The following is an 18,461-nucleotide window of genomic DNA, read 5'->3' on the forward strand; positions in this document are numbered from 1 at the left end:
TTGACCTTGATGTGGTTCAGAATATACAACCAGATAGAATATTTATTCAGTTCCTTGTAGGTGTTTGTATGAAGAAATATAAAGAGCAGGATTCATTGCTAGTATGTCATTGCAGTACAGTTAATACAACAGTCATTTATTTTTCAAGAAAAAGACAAGGCGTTTTGATATGATTTACTCCATTCCTCATAGTCACACCAATCTACTTTCAGTCCACACACACACACATTTTGATAAGCTTTAAAAAGATGGCACCATTCCATGGCAAGGGACTGCTTTAAAAGGCAATTAGACACGATATTTCCTTTAATGAGAAAGAGACGTTTAATACTATCATGATAGAATAAATCTGTTTTCTGAAAACGAGTTGTATGGTTGAAATCAGTTGTACTGTTAAATAATGTTGCATAGTTAACGATGAGGGGGCATGGATTTTTTTGTCAGTGAAAAGTAAAATGCTGCCGACTGCATGGGGCTAATAACATGATTCCATGTCAAATCCAACCAGGATCTACGTGTGGCGTTATGTATGTACACTGAGTTAGCAGTGTTGACATGATTCCATGTCAAATCCAACCAGGATCTACGTGTGGCGTTATGTATGTACACTGAGTTAGCAGTGTTGACATGATTCCATGTCAAATCCAACCAGGATCTACGTGTGGCGTTATGTATGTACACTGAGTTAGCAGTGTTGACATGATTCCATGTCAAATCCAACCAGGATCTACGTGTGGCGTTATGTATGTACACTGAGTTAGCAGTGTTGCACTGGAGTTAAACAACAATGTGTGGCAAATAAATCCAGTAACAGAAGCAATCATGAATGTTACCTCGTTAGTCAGAGACCTCCAGACACTCATTACTCTGTCTTCTGAAGCTTTAGAATGGGTAGCTGAAGATATAACTTACAAAATCTCTTCACAGGCAATCAGAGAAGTTAGCTGAGATTTCCAATAAAACAATAACACTGTCATTCAATGAGCTATAAATTATTTAAAGCTCCACTCCAAAAGATGCCTGACCTGTAGTTCAAAGATCAGTAAACTTTATTCCAACCGCTGACATTCAGCTTCAAAATTGACCCAGCATTTGATAGAGTAAAATTCTAGAAGAATCCTTGTCCAATATCTGTTCAGCTGTGATTGGATAACAGCAGACAAGTCCCCAAGAGGGAATCTTCAGCTGTATTTATAGTGTCCAAAGATAAGTGCTGTAGTAATGGAGTCCAGGACTCGACCTCAAAGCAGCCGAGTGAAAGAAAACAATATATTTTAAACCAGACATTAAAACAAATTAAGAAATTATAAAGCATCACACTGCTGCAACTGTCTGCCCCAAGCTTACAACTGAAGTTCCTGCCTGCCCTGGGGCAGAGCAGTCCTTTCCCTCAGTCTTTTGCATCCATCTTTCCATCCCTTAATCTGTGAAAGCTCCAGCCTAAAAGACCTTCCATCTGTCCATCAATAAATCCATAATTTCCTTTACTTCATCCTCAGACGTACTCTTGGTAATCGTAACAACAGTTTCCATGTTCCCTTCTCCCCAGTCCTTCCCCAGCCTCAGTAGCTTCTGCAGGCCTTTACAGTCCTTCTGAGCCAACAGAGCCACATTTCCTGGGTCACCGAAACTCATAGATGGCTGCACTGTGTTCTGGGACATGGGTGAGGTTCAGAGACTGGTACCTGTGAAGGAGACAGAGTCAGACAGTGCTAGTTACTGTGGAAAGTCAAGAGAGGAGAGATGCATTGGCCTGTCCCAAATCAACCTCTAGTCCTTGACTCATATCTAACAGAAAACAGTGCATTCTGTTTAACTTGACAAATAAAAATCACATAACTTCATGCCCTGTTTCTGTGGGGCACGAACACCATTCTGACCTTGATAACATCAAATATTTGCAAAACCAGTCCAAATAAAAATATATTAATTTAGAGAAAATAAATCAGAACTGATGATGCACAGGAACATGTTCTAAGTTATCAGTCATAAAATGTTCATGAATTAACCCCTTGGTATTTAATGTCCCGTTACCATTCTGAGCTCCTGTGGTAGTAGTACCCCTCAATGGTGGCTGTGGACTTCTGGAAGCAGATATAGTAGAAACCAGCAAAGGAAGCACCGCTGATGTCTTTAATGGTGTGATCAGGGACCAGGAACTGCTCCTGTGGAAGAAAATACAACAGTTAGTACATCTTTATAACAACATTATACAGGGGAAATGTTTCCAAACTGTTTCAGGTGTTCCTTGGTCGGGGAAGAAAAGGTGATATGCGGTCAGGTTTAAGCTTACCTTCCACCTCATGAAAATGTAGTCAGAGTTCTTCAGCTCATCATAGTCAAACTCATCCGAGTTGAACGTTTTTGCATACTTGTAGAAGGCTTGGAATTTGCCCTGGAGCCCAAATATAAAATGGTTAAAACACACCACAGGGGGTCCTTTTGCTGGAACAGTACAATCAGAACTATAGTCGATGACAAATCTACTGATATCAGACAGTAAAAGCCAAACCACTGTTCTGTAGCAACCTGATCTCAGAGGCACAGAACTAGAATTGTGTGTAATTGCATCAGATGCTGGTTAAGGAGAGATGCATGAGAGAAGATATTAACCAGACTAGTGAAGTGCCCCCACTTTCAGCACAACCTTCACTCAATCCTGATATGACCAAATAAGCAGTGACTGCAAACCAGCATCATTCATGGGGGGTGGGGGTGATGCCCCCACATTTTCACCAGACAACATTAGCCTACTTTATTTGTATCGGAGGTCTAAAGCAGAGCAATGTTGCTGGAATCACGTTTTTTCTTTTTAGAATGCTAAATTAAAGATCACATCTTCGATTTACCCAGTGCTTGCGATCCACATCCTCATCTGCATCCCACTTCCTGGTTAGAAATGGACGCTTCCTGCTGATGATCTCCCCAGCAAAGAACGTAGTCAGAGTGGGGTACTCCTATGGAAGAAAATCACAACAGAGAAACAAGTTATAGGCGGGGAGTCAAATCAACCCAAATTTTGTCATATGTGAAAAGCTTACTTATACAAGCCATTAACCAATAATGTGGTTCAAGAAATAGAGTAGAGAAAATATTAACTAAATAAACTACAGTAAAATATTACAATAAACAATAACGTGGCTTTAAACAGGGGGTACCGGTACAGAGTCAATGTGCGGAGGTACAGGTTAAGTTAATTGTTTTACATGTACAGTAGAAGTCGGAAGTTTACATACACCTTAGTCAAGTACATTTAAACTCAGTTTTTCACAATTCCTGACATTTAATCCTAGTAAAAATTCCCTGTCCTACATCAGTTAGGTTCACCACTTTATTTTTATAATGTGAAATGTCAGAATAATAGAGTGATTTATTTAAGCTTTTATTTCTTTCATCACATTCCCAGTGGATCAGAAGTTTACATACACTCAATTAGTATTTGGTAGCATTGCATTTAAATAGTTTAACTTGGGTCATACGTGTCAGGTAGCTTCCCACAATAAGTTTGGTGAATTTTGGCCCATTCGTCCTGGCAGAGCTGGTGTAACCGAGTCAGGTTTGCAGGCCTCCTTGCTCGCACACCCTTCTTCCATAGGATTGAGGTCAGGGCTTTGTGATGGCCACTCCAATACCTTGACTTTGTTGTCCTTTTTGCCACAACTTTGGAAGTATGCTCATTGTCTATTTGGAAGAGCCACTTGCGACCAAGCTTTAACTTCCTGACTGATGTCTTGAGAAGTTGCTTCAATATATCCACATCATGTTTCTGCCTCATGATTCCATCTATTTTGTGAAGTGCACAAGTCCCTCCTGCAGCAAAGCACCCTCACAACATGATGCTGCCACCCACATGCTTCATGTTTGGGATGGTGTTTTCAGCTTGCAAGCCTCCGCATTTTTCCTCCAAACATAACGATGGTCATTATATGGCCAAACAGTTGTATTTTTGTTTCATCAGACCAGAGTACATTTCTCCAAAAAGTACAATCTTTGTCCCCATGTGCAGTTGCAAACTATAGTCCGTTTTTTTTAAATGGTGCTTTTGGAGCAGTGGCTTCTTCCTTGCTGAGCAGCCTTTCAGGTTATGTCAACATAGGACTCGTTTTACTGTGGATATAGATACTTTTGTACCCGTTTCCTCCAGCATCTTGACAAGGTCCTTTGCTGTTGTTCTGGGATTGATTGCACTTTTCGCACCAAAGTACATTCAGCTCTAGGAGACAGAACGAGTCTCCTTCCTGAGTGGTATGACAGCTACGTGGTCCCATGGTGTTTATACTTGCGTACTATTGTTTGTACAGATGAACATAGTACCATCAAGCATTTGGACATTTCTCCCAAAGATGAACCAGACTTGTGGACGGCTACAATTTGTTTTCTGAGGTCTTGGCTGATTTTTGAATTTCCCATGATGTCAAGCAAAGAGGCACTGAGTTAAGGTAGGCCTTGAAATACACTGCTCAAAAAAATAAAAGGGAACACTAAAATAACACATCCTAGATCTGACTGAATGAAATATTCTTATTAAATACTTTTCTTTACACGGTTGAATGTGCTGACAACAAAATCACACAAATGATCAATGGAAATCAAATTTATCAACCCATGGAGGTCTGGATTTGGAGTCACACTCAAAATTAAAGTGGAAAACCACACTACAGGCTGATCCAACTTTGATGTAATGTCCTTAAAACAAGTCAAAATGAGGCTCAATAGTGTGTGTGGCCTCCACGTGCCTGTATGACCTCCCTACAACGCCTGGGCATGCTCCTGATGAGGTGGACAGTGTGGTGCAACGTGGCATTGGTGGATGGAGCGAGACATGTCCCAGATGTGCTCAATTGGATTCAGGTCTGGGGAGCGGGCGGGCCAGTCCATAGCATCAATGCCTTCCTCTTGCAGGAACTGCTGACACACTAAAGCCACATGAGGTCGAGCATTGTCTTACATTAGGAGGAGCCCAGGGCCAACCACACCAGCATATGGTCTCACAAGGGGTTTGAGGATCTCATCTCGGTACCTAATGGCAGTCAGGCTACCTCTGGCGAGCACATGGAGGGCTGTGCGGCCCCCCCAAAAAAATGCCACCCATTTACATTTAAGTCATTTAGCAGACGCTCTTATCCAGAGCAACCCCACACCATGACTGACCCACCGCCAAAACGGTTATGCTGTAGGAGGATGTTGCAGGCAGCAGAACGTTCTTCACGGCGTCTCCAGACTGTCACATGTGCTCAGTGTGAACCTGCTTTCATCTGTGAAGAGCACAGGGCGCCAGTGGCGAATTTGCCAATCTCTGTGTTCTCTGGCAAATGCCAAACGTCCTGCACGGTGTTGGGCTGTAAGCACAACCCCCACCTGTGGACGTTGGGCCCTCATACCACCCTCAAGGAGTCTGTTTCTGACCGTTTGAGCAAACACATGCACATTTGTGGCCTGCTGGAGGTAATTTTGCAGGGCTCTGGCAGTGCTCCTCCTTGCACAAAGGCTGAGGTAGCGGTCCTGCTGCTGGGTTGTTGCCCTCCTACGGCCTCCATGTCTCCTGATGTACTGGCCTGTCTGCTGGTAGCGCCTCCAAGCTGCACTACCTGAGCCACTTGTGTGGGTTGTAGACTCAGTCTCATGCTACCACTAGAGTGAAAGCACCGCCAGCATTCAAAAGTGACCAAAACATCAGCAAGGAAGCATAGGAACTGAGAAGTGGTCTGTGGTCACCACCTGCAGAACCACTCCTTTATTGGGGGGGGTGTCTTGCTAATTGCCTATAATTTCCACCTGTTGTCTATTTCCATTTACATAACAGCATGTGACATTTGTCAATCAGTGTTGCTTCCTAAGTGGACAGTTTGATTTCACAGAAGTGTGATTGACTTGGAGTTACATTGTGTTGTGTGTTCCCTTTATTTTTTTGAGCCGTGTATATCCACAGGTACTCCTCCAATTGACTCAAATGATGTCAATTAGCCTATCAGAAGACTCTAAAGCCATGAAATCATTTTCTGGAATTTTCCAAGCTGTTTAAAGGCACAGTCAACTTAGTGCATGTAAACTTCTGACCCACTGGAATTGTGATACAGTGAAGTATACGTGAAATAATCTGTCTGTAAACAATTATTGGAAAAATGACTTGTGTCTTGCACAAAGTAGATGTCCTAACCAACTTGGCAAAACTATATTATGTTAACAAGAAATGTGTGTAGTGGTTGAAAAATAAATTTGAATGACTCCAACCTAAGTGTATCTAAACTTCCGACTTCAACTGTAGGTAGGGGTAGTGACTATGCATAGATGATAAACAGCAAGTAGCAGCAGTGTAAAAACAAAGAGAGAACAGTCTATGACTTGAGTGACTGGAGTCTGACAATTCTTTGGGCCTTCCTCCGACACCGCCAAGTATATAGGTCCTGGATGCCAGGAAGCTTGGCCCCAGCGATGTACTGGGACGTACGCACTACCCTCTACAGCACCTTAAGGTCGGATGCCGAGCAGTTGCCATACCAGGCGGTGATGCAACTGTTCAGGATGCTCTCGATGGTGCAGGCAGCTGTTGAACTTTGAGGATCTGGGGACCCATGCCAAATCTTTTCAATCTCCTGAGGGGGAATAGGTTTTGTCATGTACTTTTCATGACTGTCTTGGTGTGTTTGGACCATGATAGTTTGTAGGTGATGTGACCATGATAGTTTGTAGGTGATGTGGACACCAAGGAACTTGAAACTCGAAGTGAAAGGGGGGGATGTTCTGCTCTCATTTTCCTGTAGTCCATGATCGGCTCCTTTGTCTTGCTCACATTGAGGGAGAGGTTGTTGTCCTGGCACCCGACTGCCAGGTCTCTGACCCCCTCCCTATAGGCCGTCTCATTATTGTCGTTGATCAGGCCTACTATTGTTGTGTCGTCAGCAAACTTAATGGTGTTTGAGTCGGGAGTACAGGAGGGGACTAAGCATGCATCCCTGAGGGGCCCCAGTGTTGAGGATCAGCATGGCAGATGTGTTGTTGCCTATGCTTACCACCTGGGGGTGGCCCATCAGGAAGTCCAGGATCTAGTTGCAGAGGGAGGTGTTTAGTCCCAGGGTCCTTAGCTTAGTGATGAGCTTTGTAGGCACTACGGTGTTGAATGCTGAGCTGTAGTCAATGAACAGCAATCAGAAACATGAAAATAAAAGCATGAGATTCAACCTCTATTTAACCTCTTTTCAGTATCAAGTAATTCATTCTCACCTCTGTCAACCCTTTGATCTTCAAGTACCCACACAAGTATGAGGCTTCCATGGTCACATGCTGAAAGAAACAACACTTCATTGTGAATATAAAGGCTGGACATACAGAAAGTAAGATCAATGAGAAGCTGATTTCTGCTGGAGTCTAAGGACTGATAGGGTTAACATTTTCATTACCAGCTCTCCTATCACATGTCACTTCAATTAATGACAGGGTTATCCTAAAGCTAGGTTTAATTAAGCATTAAGGCCTGAGGGGGTGTGGTATATGGCCAACATGCAACAGCTAAGGGTTGTTCTTAAGCACAACTATGCGGCGTGCCTGGACACAGCCCGTGGCCATGGTATATTAGCCATATTACAAAAAGTCCTTAGCCGCCTTATTGCTATTATAAACTGGTTACCAATGTAATTAGAACAGTAATAATATACATTTTTTGTGGTATATGGTCTGATATACAAAAGCTGTCAGCCAATCAGCATTTCGGGCTTGAACCACAAAGTTTATAATGGCTGTTAGAGCATCCCTGACAAAATGTAAGATGACACTGGCACTCATCTCATATGTATATACTGTACTCGATACCATCTACTGTATGCTGCTCTGTACCATCACTCATTCATATATCCTTATGTACATGTTCCTTATCCCCTTACACTGTGTATAAGACAGTAGTAGTTTTGGAATTGTTAGTTAGATTACTTGTTGGTTATCACTGCATTGTCGGAACTAGAAGCACAAGCATTTCGCTACACTCGCATTTAACATCTGCTAACCATGTGTATGTGACAAATAAAATTTGATTTTGATTTGATTTGATTTGACAGTAGGGCTGGGCAATATGGCCAAAATATCATATCAAAGTATTTTCCAAATTTGATGGTACGACGGCATTTAATGTTTTTGAAAAAAAGTTTTGAGTTGTGCGTGACCCTACGGTGGCAACACATTCAATGGGTCTTTCTTCATTCTGATTGTTTTATACTGTTCAATTCAACCAAAAATAATTTCCCTCAATTTCTGCATTCCCTGCACTCATTTGAGACAATTTCCACACTGTCACATAGGGCTGCATGATATGGGCAAAAAGAAACTACGCCTCTTTTTTACCCAAATGTTGCAATTGCGATTTGACTGCCGACTTAGATCAAAACACTTGGGTGAACTGTTGGAATCATGGAAATAGAATGAGAATTATAATTACACTACTGTTCAAAAGTTTGGGGTCACTTAGACATATCCTTGTTTATGAAAGAAAAGCAATTTTTTTGCACATTAAAATAATATCAAATTGATCAGAAATACAGTTTAGACATTGTTAATGTTGTAAATGACAATTGTAGCTGGAAACGGCTGATCTTTTAATGGAATATCTACATAGGCGTACAGAGGCCCATTATCAGCAACCATCACTCCTGTGTTCCAATGGCACGGTGTTAGCTAATCCAAGTTAAACATTTTAAAAGGCGAATTGATCATTAGAAAACCCTTTTGCAATTATGTTAGCACAGCTGAAAACTGTTGTTCTGATTAAAGAAGCAATAAAACTGGCCTTCTTTAGAATAGCTGAGTATCTGGGGCATCAGCATTTGTGGGTTTGATTACAGGCTCAAAATGTCCAGAAACTAAACCCTTTCTTCTGAAACTCGTCAGTCTATTCTTGTTCTGAGAAATGATGGCTATTCCATGCGAGAAATTGCCAAGAAACTGAAGATCTCGTACAACGCTGTGTACTACTCCCTTCACAGAACAGCTTAAACTGGCTCTAACCAGAATAGAAAGAGTGGGAGGCCCCAGTGCACAACTGAGCATGAGGACAAGTACATTAGAGTGTCTAGTTTGAGAAACAGAAGCTTCAAATACCCGCAAAACACCAGTCTCAATGTGGTCCTTCTGTAGCTCAGTTGGTAGAGCATGGCGCTTGTAACGCCAGGGTAGTGGGTTCGATCCCCGGGACCACCCATACGTAGAATGTATGCACACATGACTGTAAGTCGCTTTGGATAAAAGAGTCTGCTAAATGGCATATATTATTATTATATATTAATGTCAACAATGAAGAGAGGACTCCAGGATGCTGGCCTTCGAGGCAGGGTTCCTCTGTCCAGTGTCTGTTCTTTTGCCCATCTTAATCCTTTCTTTTTATTGGCCAGTCTGAGATATGGCTTTTTCTTTTCAACTGCCTAGATGGCCAGCATTCCTTAGTCTCCTCTTCACTGTTGATGTTAGACTGGTGTTTTGCAGATACTATTTAGAGATTAGCTGCTAACACGATTTCGCTAAAACTTGCTAAGAAAATACAAACGAATAGTGTAATTATAGCACGCACGAAGGAAAGTGACATCGTTAACAACATTGTTGCATTGACCATGCAGACCAAACAAGTCTCGTGGTCAAGCAACAAATGCTTGAATGACAGGGGGCGGGACTAGGTCTGTGTTGAAAGAAGCATGGAGAGAGAGAGCAGAGATGACTCAAGTAGCGGAGTAAACATATACATATATATATATATATATAAAAATGGACGTTACAAGACATCACATTTAACAAAACAAACATCGTTATACAAGTAAAAACCCAAACTGGTCCGTGCATCAATACCTGCATATAGTAAAATACGTAATACCGCCGAGCATAACCAGTGTTGGTTGGGGAGTAACATTAGTGAACGACATGTAGTTAAACTAGTCACGTTAATTTAACTACATTTTGCATTAACTTGGTGGTAGTTTAACTAAATTCAAATATGTGTAGTGTTTTCAGTAGTTCAATTACATTTTTGCCCTAAAGTGGTATAGCTTACTACTGGAACACATGACAAACATAAGTACAGGTAAGCGTTTTCAGAATTACAATTTTTACAATAATGGATGGATGGCGTCTCAATGCTGATGCTAGTAAATCCCGCGACCAGTCATCAAAACTCAACTCCGCCTTGATATAAGAGAACGGAGTTGAGGGTTCCTCAGGTAATTTCTGGAAGCTGTCAATCATTACGTGTTATAACGTGTCAGCAAAATGACTCGTCAGCTGACTGGCAAATTAAAGTTTCATAAATCGAACTTGCCTGCAAAACAACCTCGACATCGTAGGAGTTGCCTTTGCTCTTCTGGTGTCCTCGGAACTTGGAGCCGCTGTACAGAAGCGAGGCGACAACCCCGGGCTGGTGGGTGTTGATCGGGGGAGCCGGGATAAGCGAGGCCGAGGATGTGAAGGCCATGGGGGTGTTACGGAGGTATCCAGCGGGGACAGGCATGATTCGGGTACCGCGGGGAGGACACCGAACGCAGTCAGTGGCCGTCCGGGCGATAGACGTGGGAAGGGGGTACGGAGAGCACGAATGAGGCGGCTCACCTACATCCAAATGCCTCCAAATCTGTAAGCACTTCAGTCACCACCAGTCTTGAGTAAAGTAAGCCGACTTTGACGCAGGTGCCGTAAGGCAGCAGCATCCTCCTCTCTCATTAGCTGAGGAATTTCAGTGATCTAAAACCTCGCTCCTGACTGGCTTATGTAGGGCAATGCTGTCTGGGAAGTGTGCGGATGTAGTTTTTTCCGCTCTTGTACTGTTCCATTCGGGTTGATTTTATAACCAATATGGAACTACGTTTCCCATATATCTGGGAATTCTGTCGAATCGGCCGTCTGTCAAACACGGAAGGTCACGCTCATGTAGAGATGCGATGCATTGCAGTGAGAGGTGTGTGGAAATATAATCGTTTTTCTCCAAATGGTGAGTCTTAGATCAGTCAACCTTCAACTACTCTTTGGTCGTTTCTTATAGTGAACGCAATGTTTCCTACATTTTGAATAGCGACAATATCCGGCATTCATAATTCCTGTTCGCTAACGTTAATGCAAGTTTTGAACCCCACTTGAATTGGGAAACCCTGTTTGTTAATAACTCTGTCACTGACACGATGCTGAGGAATCTTGTGAGATTGCACAGTCGTGTGGGGCAAGCCCTCTCTCCCCCCCATTGTCTGCCCAAGAAATCAAGCTCTCAAACTGCCGCTCCCTCTACTCTCTGTAAACTCAAAATATTACTCCATTATCACAGGTAAGAGGTGCACCATTTGATCACCTTTTTTCATCAAATATCTGACTATATGCACCATGGCGGTTGCACAGTTCTTGACATGTTGACTTTGTTATGCTGTCATCAACAGAAAGAAAGAAATTCTACGAGGATGTCAGCATATCCCACGGAGAGGGTGAGTACTGGACCGGGCGAGTGAGATACTTTCTCTCTTGATTGAAATAAGTCTGAGTGCTAAGAATTCAAGAACTTACTGTAACATTACCTTGATTTTTGGTCAGCAGGTGGCATGTTTGAGATCAACCTGGACCAACGGAAACTGAAGACACCAGGAGGAAAGCTGTTCACAGCCCCCAACGAAGCCTTAGCCATTGCCGTGGCGAATGAGTGGGATACTCAGAAAGACACGCTCAAGTTCTACAGCATGCATATAGTATGACCTTTTACCTTAGTTCTTTTGTTTGATGCTTCATGTTGGCTGTATCTGGAATGACACACTGTACCCCAAACAGGACACTACTTTCATTAGGGCCGGCAGGGTAGCCTAGTGGCCCGAGCTGACAAGGTACAACTCTGTCGTTCTGCCCCTGAACAGGCAGTTAACAGGCCGTCATTGAAAATAAGAATTTGTTCTTAACTGACTTGCCTAGTTAAATAAAGGTAAAAATAAAAAATGTATTTTGACTTGGACACTGATTTAAAACTAATCGGGGGAAAAGGGTGCCATTTGAGATTTGTTCTCTCTCCTACTTCAGACCACTCTCTGCAACACAGCCCTCGATAACCCTACATTCCGCAGCAAGGACCAATTAATCACTGCTGCCCTCAAGTATCTGGAGACTGACACAATTTGGTACGCAGAGGTCTTTGTAGTAGCATAGGGTTTTAGTTTCTGGTGAATAAAAGTAACCGGCCTACCGAAGGACCAATATGATACACAGGTTCTCTCCATCAGATCATTAATGCGTGTGATTTTGTAGGAATTATAACTCTGATTATGTTGTCTCCTTGTAGTTACAGAGTTGAGGAGCCTCCATCTTTAGTGGAGCTTCAGAATAATGAATGGGACCCTGTGCTGAACTGGATCGAAGACGGGTTAGTTTCACTTTAACATGATCATTGACTCATTTGCTGTGAGTTACGTTACTAGAAGTTCACTGGACATGTCTACTTATTTGCATGTCATCTTCAGCAAAGGAGGGAAACAGATTTGTAGCATTGTCTTGAGAGTACTTGAATTAATGTTTTCCTCTTGCAGGTACAACGTAGTCATTGGCTCTTCTACCAATATACTGGGGCCAGAGATCCCACAGGCAACGATGAATACTTTTCGCCAACACCTGGGTTCCTATAACTTCTGGTCCCTGACAGGTAAAAACAACTAAAAGCGTAATTAGAGATACTCCCATCCCGTGCACATGTGCAAATTCTGAACTGTGTGGGTGCTAAAGGAATCAGCCTCTTGCCTAGACCAATGGAGAGAGAACCTTCAGAAGTTGCACGCTGTTCATCATCATATTGCTGAGTCTCTCAGTTAAATAGAGTACATGACTGCACTAATACTATTTGCGTGTCCTCTGTGTGTAGGACTGGAGTATGTGATCACCCAGCTGAAGTCTGTGGTGCTGGCATTTGCATTGATTGACAAACACATTACAGTGGAGCAGGCTGTGCTGCTGTCAAGACTAGAGGAGGAGTTCCAGGTATGAACTCACCACGGAATCAATGCACATACAGAGATTAGAAAAGCATCTTGGCTATGTATTCAATCTCCCTGTCTGTTTCTGTCTTCCTCTCTTACTAACAATTTATTTTCCCCTCTCCACAGATCGGGCATTGGGGAAATGTAGAGTGGGCTCATGATGTTGACCTGTATGAGCTGAGAGCACGTACAGCAGCAGGGGCTCTATTTGTACATTTCTCCTCTGAGAGTTCAACGATCAAACGCAAACTCATGCAAGACTAAGGAGGCGCTTCCCTGAGTCAAACATACAAGCTCAGACAGCACTCTAAGAGCAAAGACAACAAAGGTGGTGTACTGGCCTCTGACTGGGAAGAAATCCCAAGTCATTAGGACTTTAATTTATCTCTGGTGTTGTCCTTGGTGGAACAAAAACACATATTTTATCTACCCAGGTCCGTGACATAATCTGCAGTTTATAAAACGTCCTGTGATGATTCATTTCAGTAAAGAGGAACCGTCTCCTCCCACTCCTTCTCTGTAAAGTACAGCCAAGTATGATGATCATCTCTTCTACATGTGTTTTGAATCACTAACCAGGTTTCCATCCCAAAATGTTTATGGGAGTAAAGTACACGTGGGAAAAAAATATCATGGCAGGCTTGATGGAAACAGAACATTTGTCTGCAAAATTTACAAATATCGACAAAACACAATATGATAGACAAGTTGGGATCATTTTGTATCTGTCAAATGAATTACATGAGAAATGTTGGTGGACATTACTTTAAGTATTGATATATTAACCATCATATCGATGTAAATTTGGGAGTAGGCTGATAACGTGTGGTTCTCCCACTATGACTAGTCTGGAAAGTATTCAGTTTGGGAACCACTGTATTGGGCTACGGATTAAATAAAGTCTACGGTGATCATCTCAATTGATGCCCCTTTCCAATGAATATAGAGGGTCTTATTCTGGTGAGATGATCATCGATGCTTGGCTGCTGTTTGACAAAAATAATCTCGTTATGTACAATGGCCTATCCGCACGTGCTGTTTGCTTGGTCACACGTGCCAATACCAGAGTGGGCACACTGGCTATATAACGCACATTGTTTTGTGAGAGAACTATCAGTAGAGTTGAAAATTCGATTGAAACCCATTGAACTTGTTTTTGTTATTCGGTACATGGGAATTTAACGCAATGGGTAGGTGCGTTATGTCATCATGCATCTACGTCATTGATGGAAACATTCTCTGGGTGGGAAAATGCGTATTTTGTTCTTATGCAGATTTTTGAATATTCGTATGAAAATCTGTTCCCAATTGGATGAAAACCAAGCTAGGTGCCTCAGTCATCAGTGACTTTTTGGAACGTCGGATGTTTTTATGGAAACGGTAAGTGTTACCCTCTGTCTGTTTCTGCCCAGACGTCTCACCCACTCCCACTGTATTTATTATGTGGTGACTAGCTTGTACAAAGTTTACTCTTTTGCTTCAGTAGAAATTGAACAAATCTATCAATGGGTCAAACTGACTCAATTATGTTTGTTACATGTACAGCAGGGACATACATCACCAGCTTTTTTGTCTAACAACTTTGCATCAAACCCTAAATGCATTAGAATAAAAATTACATGGAAACACTTTTTGTATTTTTTTTTGTTAGAAAACATTTTGAAATCTGATTGTAAATTCATTGAATTATTGTATTGTTAACGTGAGAAGGTTGCTATGTAAACGTACTTTTTCAAGGGTTTACATTTGATTGTGTCCACTGCACAGATTGTAAAATCTAAGTTTAAAAAACAAAAACAAAATGAGTAGGTTTTATTGTTGGTTGTCATTTATTTACAATAATAATGTAAAGATGGATGTTAATGTTGCTCAATCAGATTGACATCCGGGCGGGGCTTACTTGTGCCTTTCCCATGAACTGGTGACTTCGTACAAATTGTTTGTTGTCGATCAAGATGGAGTTCCTTTTGGGAAATCCATACAGCACTCCTGTGGGACATTGCATTGGTAAGTCTTTATAAAATAAACCGTGATTGAAAGGAAACGTCAGATAATCGTGTTTCACGTTCTTGAATCGCATTGACATTTGATTCTTACTTGCTATCGTCTTTTAAGTTCTTTGGCTATCGATCCACTTATTAGCCGCGAAGCTATATGCCTGGCTGACTTGCTATTATTTTGGTTATTTGCAGGCTGGTTGGCAATAAAGATGTTAACTAGCTATGTGTATATACGCATAAACAATATTTGGTGGTGATCTTGCTAGTTCGTGGTGGGGATCTGGAACAGTATGTTGTATCGCTAGCCTGCTATAGCTAACGTCAACTAACTTGTATTCATTCCCACTACTAAACTAGCTAGTTAGCAACCAAGCTAGCTAGGTTACAGTCTGTACTGTATCTGGTTGCGCTAACTGGCTTACTAGCGAATGATTGTAGCTGGCTAGCTAACTATTCGATTGAACCATGTCTGTCGTTTGCCATACATTTGACAACTGATACAACTGGATCACTGACCTGGGCGCAGCTGTCCTAAGCCGCAATAACCAGCCCTCCCCAGTACGAGTGTGGGCAACTAGCTAGTTAGCACTACCTGTCTGTTCCACAGTATAGAGTTGACAGTCGTGAGACAATTAGCTAGCTGACAAGTTAGTATGTGATCATTAAAGTCATGAAAAATATTGTTTTCAAATTACAATATTTTTCTACTGAGAGGCCATGTAATGTTCTGTCTTCTTTAGAGAGAGCCACTGATGGCTCCCTTCAGAGTGAGGACTGGACCCTAAATATGGAAATATGTGACATCATAAATGAAACTGAGGATGGGTAAGTATAAAATAGCTTTCAACTATGCCAATGAATATTATGAAGTCAAAAACACATTTTACACCTCTTCTGGAGGGAGCTATGTGAAGTTTGACTCCATTTGTCCCTAGTGACTTACATGTGAATATGACCACGCTTTCTTGTTGAAGATCTCTGGCTTTGTTTTCCGCTTATCAAATACTTGTCTTATCAGAAGCAGTAATGGACTTCAGGATGGATTTGATCCAAGTGCTCTTCTACTTTTAAAGGCTTGGGTGGCAATCTGGTCCATTAACCTTGTTTGTGAAAGTGTTGAAAGCCAATGCCTCTTTCTGTTTGATAAATGGGTGGGAAGTTAGGGTATGTTGATTTGCCCCTACTCCCAGTTTATCTCAAAGTATGAGATTTGATAACGATTTGATAAAGCCCTATATGAAGAATTCAAGGGAAGGCCACACCTACCTATCACAGTACAATTGATTTGTCATCTGCATTATAGTGTAACCTAAACTAGAGCCCTCTATTAGGCCATGTAAGTAAAACGTTGAGTGTTAAAGAGTTTAAGTAAAGTGTTACTAACATTATTTCAGTCAACATGGAGAAATTATGCTTGGTGGTGCTGTTACTACACAGTAGACTATATGTTTTGTGTATCATGCACATCATGTGTCTGTTTGTCTCCCTCTCTGACCCTGTGCTCTGCTCTGTGTGTTGTTGCTGCAGGCCCAAGGATGCCATCAGGGCCATGAAGAAGAGGCTGAACGGGAACAAGAACTACAGGGAGGTGATGCTGGCACTGACCGTCCTGGAGACATGTGTGAAGAACTGTGGGCATCGTTTTCATGCCCTCATCACCAGCAGGGACTTCATAGATGGCGTGCTTGTGAAAATCATCTCTCCCAAAAACAACCCTCCCACTATCGTACAAGATAAAGTGCTCTCACTGATCCAGGTAAAGGATCACACACACTTGTGTGAATGTGTATGCATGACATGTTTTCCTTTATATTTGACGACTTGAGTAATATTGAGTAATAGAACCAGCTTTCATCGAGTCTTCTGTCAGAATTGTCTGAGGAGATGATGATAGTTTGTCCTTGAGAAAATGGGAGTCATTTGAGGAAGTATACTGTATGGCAAGTGCTTTGAGAATGTACTGTACGGTATAGGCTACATACTGAGGCAGTGGAGGAGGGTGTTTGGTTACATGTAGCTGCAGTGTTAACCACGCAGGGTCTTGCTGGTGTGCTACCTGCAACCAGGCCACTGGTTCTCTGTTTACCATGGGGATCTCGGGTAACCCTGGCCGATTACCTCAGGTGGCTTCTAGTTTCCCGCTGACATGGTGGCTGTTGATGTCTGCTAGAGCACACAGACCTGACAGCAATGAGGAACCATACAGGTTTTGGCTCAGACTCTGTTCATATCATCTTGTACAAGTACTGTAACACAAAACAGAGACCTGACCGCAATGAACTGAATGGTTTCTCACCTCGTGCAAGTGTTATATTACAAACACAGCACAGTTTTCTCACAAAGATGTATGTGTAATGATGATACACCAAAGATTCTTCCTTGCTCGGCAAGCAATAGCTTCTGTGGTAGCCTAAACATTTTTTGGGACACCTCTGACCTTAATACTTTGACCACCTAATGAATACAACACTGAGAAACATGAGAAGATTATACAGTGTATATAACACTTGTCTTTCTCATCTGTTTTCTCCCTCCCTCCTGTCTCCCAGGCGTGGGCTGATGCGTTCAGGAGTAGTCCAGACCTGACGGGTGTGGTCCAGATCTATGAGGAGCTGAAGAGAAAGGGTATAGATTTCCCAATGTCGGACCTGGATGTCCTGTCTCCCATCCACACACCTCAGCGGGTACAACTGCCACTGTCACATCCATCTGCATGCATTTCCTTACTCTATATTGAGTATGAAAATACATCTGTTGTTCTGCCATTTTTCAACAAGTTTATCTGAGTTTTTGGGGGTTTGAGTCTCTTTTTGTTTTTCATTTAAAGCTGTTGACTGGCCCAGAGGAGAACCAAGCCACTGCCCCTCCCCTGGCCCAACCTATCCCCCAACCCCAACAGCAGCCTCCTCTCCATGCTGTCTCCGCCCCATCATTTGCATCGTCTGTTCCTCCCACCTACTCCGCCCCGCAGGTCCCCAACCTTGGCGCCTCTGGGTCTATCAACCCTTCACCTGAACAGGTAGGCGAGAGTGAATTTCCATTACAGTTGCACAATCTGATCACTTCTCAGATTTGTAAGAAGGCTTTAAAATCTTCTGGATAGCTTGCATTCTAAGGTGCATGGAGATGGATCTGAGAGGAGTTGACATGGTATTCCCTGTTCAGATCTGCCGGCTGCGAAGGGAGCTGGACATTGTGCGTGGCAACACAAAGGTGATGTCAGAGATGCTGACAGAGATTGTTCCTGGACAGGAGGACCCCTCGGACCACAAGCTCCTGCAGGTCATACTCCTTTCCCCTCTTTCTCTCTGGTATTCTTATAGCGTGTAAATAGGGCTGGGTTTCTTCGCCATGTGACATGACAAGCGAAACTCCTAGGCTTTATTTTACGGAGGCCACTTCATTGTTTCTGGTGTACTGATGAAAGTATCTGTAATATCAACAAGTAATTTCAGCCTGGGCAGCACTATCTTTTGACGGCTAACCCTCCTGTGCTTTT

The 18,461-nt window shown here is 42.5% G+C and overlaps 2 protein-coding genes and 1 pseudogene across 4 annotated transcripts in view; 2 read left to right on the forward strand and 1 right to left on the reverse strand.

Moving 5' to 3' along the window:
• LOC124038555 (glucose-induced degradation protein 4 homolog) lies at positions 1 to 10,699 on the reverse strand. The gene is made up of 6 exons (XM_046354573.1): positions 10,289 to 10,699; positions 7,222 to 7,281; positions 2,850 to 2,957; positions 2,294 to 2,395; positions 2,035 to 2,165; positions 1 to 1,685 (listed from the first exon to the last, which is right to left on the reverse strand). The coding sequence occupies exons 1-6, from the start codon at positions 10,475 to 10,477 to the stop codon at positions 1,622 to 1,624; spliced, it is 654 nt and encodes a 217-aa protein (XP_046210529.1). The 5' UTR covers positions 10,478 to 10,699; the 3' UTR covers positions 1 to 1,621.
• Positions 10,321 to 14,588, forward strand: LOC124038554 (annotated as a pseudogene).
• LOC124038553 (TOM1-like protein 2) overlaps positions 14,203 to 18,461 on the forward strand; it is a 16,342-nt gene continuing 12,083 nt past the window's right edge. For 2 of the 3 annotated variants that reach the window (XM_046354570.1, XM_046354571.1), the window contains exons 1-7: positions 14,203 to 14,342; positions 14,840 to 14,969; positions 15,703 to 15,787; positions 16,490 to 16,718; positions 17,512 to 17,646; positions 17,790 to 17,981; positions 18,128 to 18,244. In XM_046354570.1, coding sequence (XP_046210526.1) covers positions 14,918 to 14,969; positions 15,703 to 15,787; positions 16,490 to 16,718; positions 17,512 to 17,646; positions 17,790 to 17,981; positions 18,128 to 18,244 — 810 coding nt within the window. In that variant the 5' untranslated portion in view covers positions 14,203 to 14,342; positions 14,840 to 14,917. Of the gene's footprint in view, positions 14,343 to 14,839; positions 14,970 to 15,579; positions 15,610 to 15,702; positions 15,788 to 16,489; positions 16,719 to 17,511; positions 17,647 to 17,789; positions 17,982 to 18,127; positions 18,245 to 18,461 lie in introns of those variants that run through there. The other variant, XM_046354572.1, reaches the window with a different exon arrangement.

This window comes from Oncorhynchus gorbuscha, linkage group LG06, assembly GCF_021184085.1.
Source record: "Oncorhynchus gorbuscha isolate QuinsamMale2020 ecotype Even-year linkage group LG06, OgorEven_v1.0, whole genome shotgun sequence".
Lineage (NCBI taxonomy): Eukaryota > Metazoa > Chordata > Actinopteri > Salmoniformes > Salmonidae > Oncorhynchus > Oncorhynchus gorbuscha.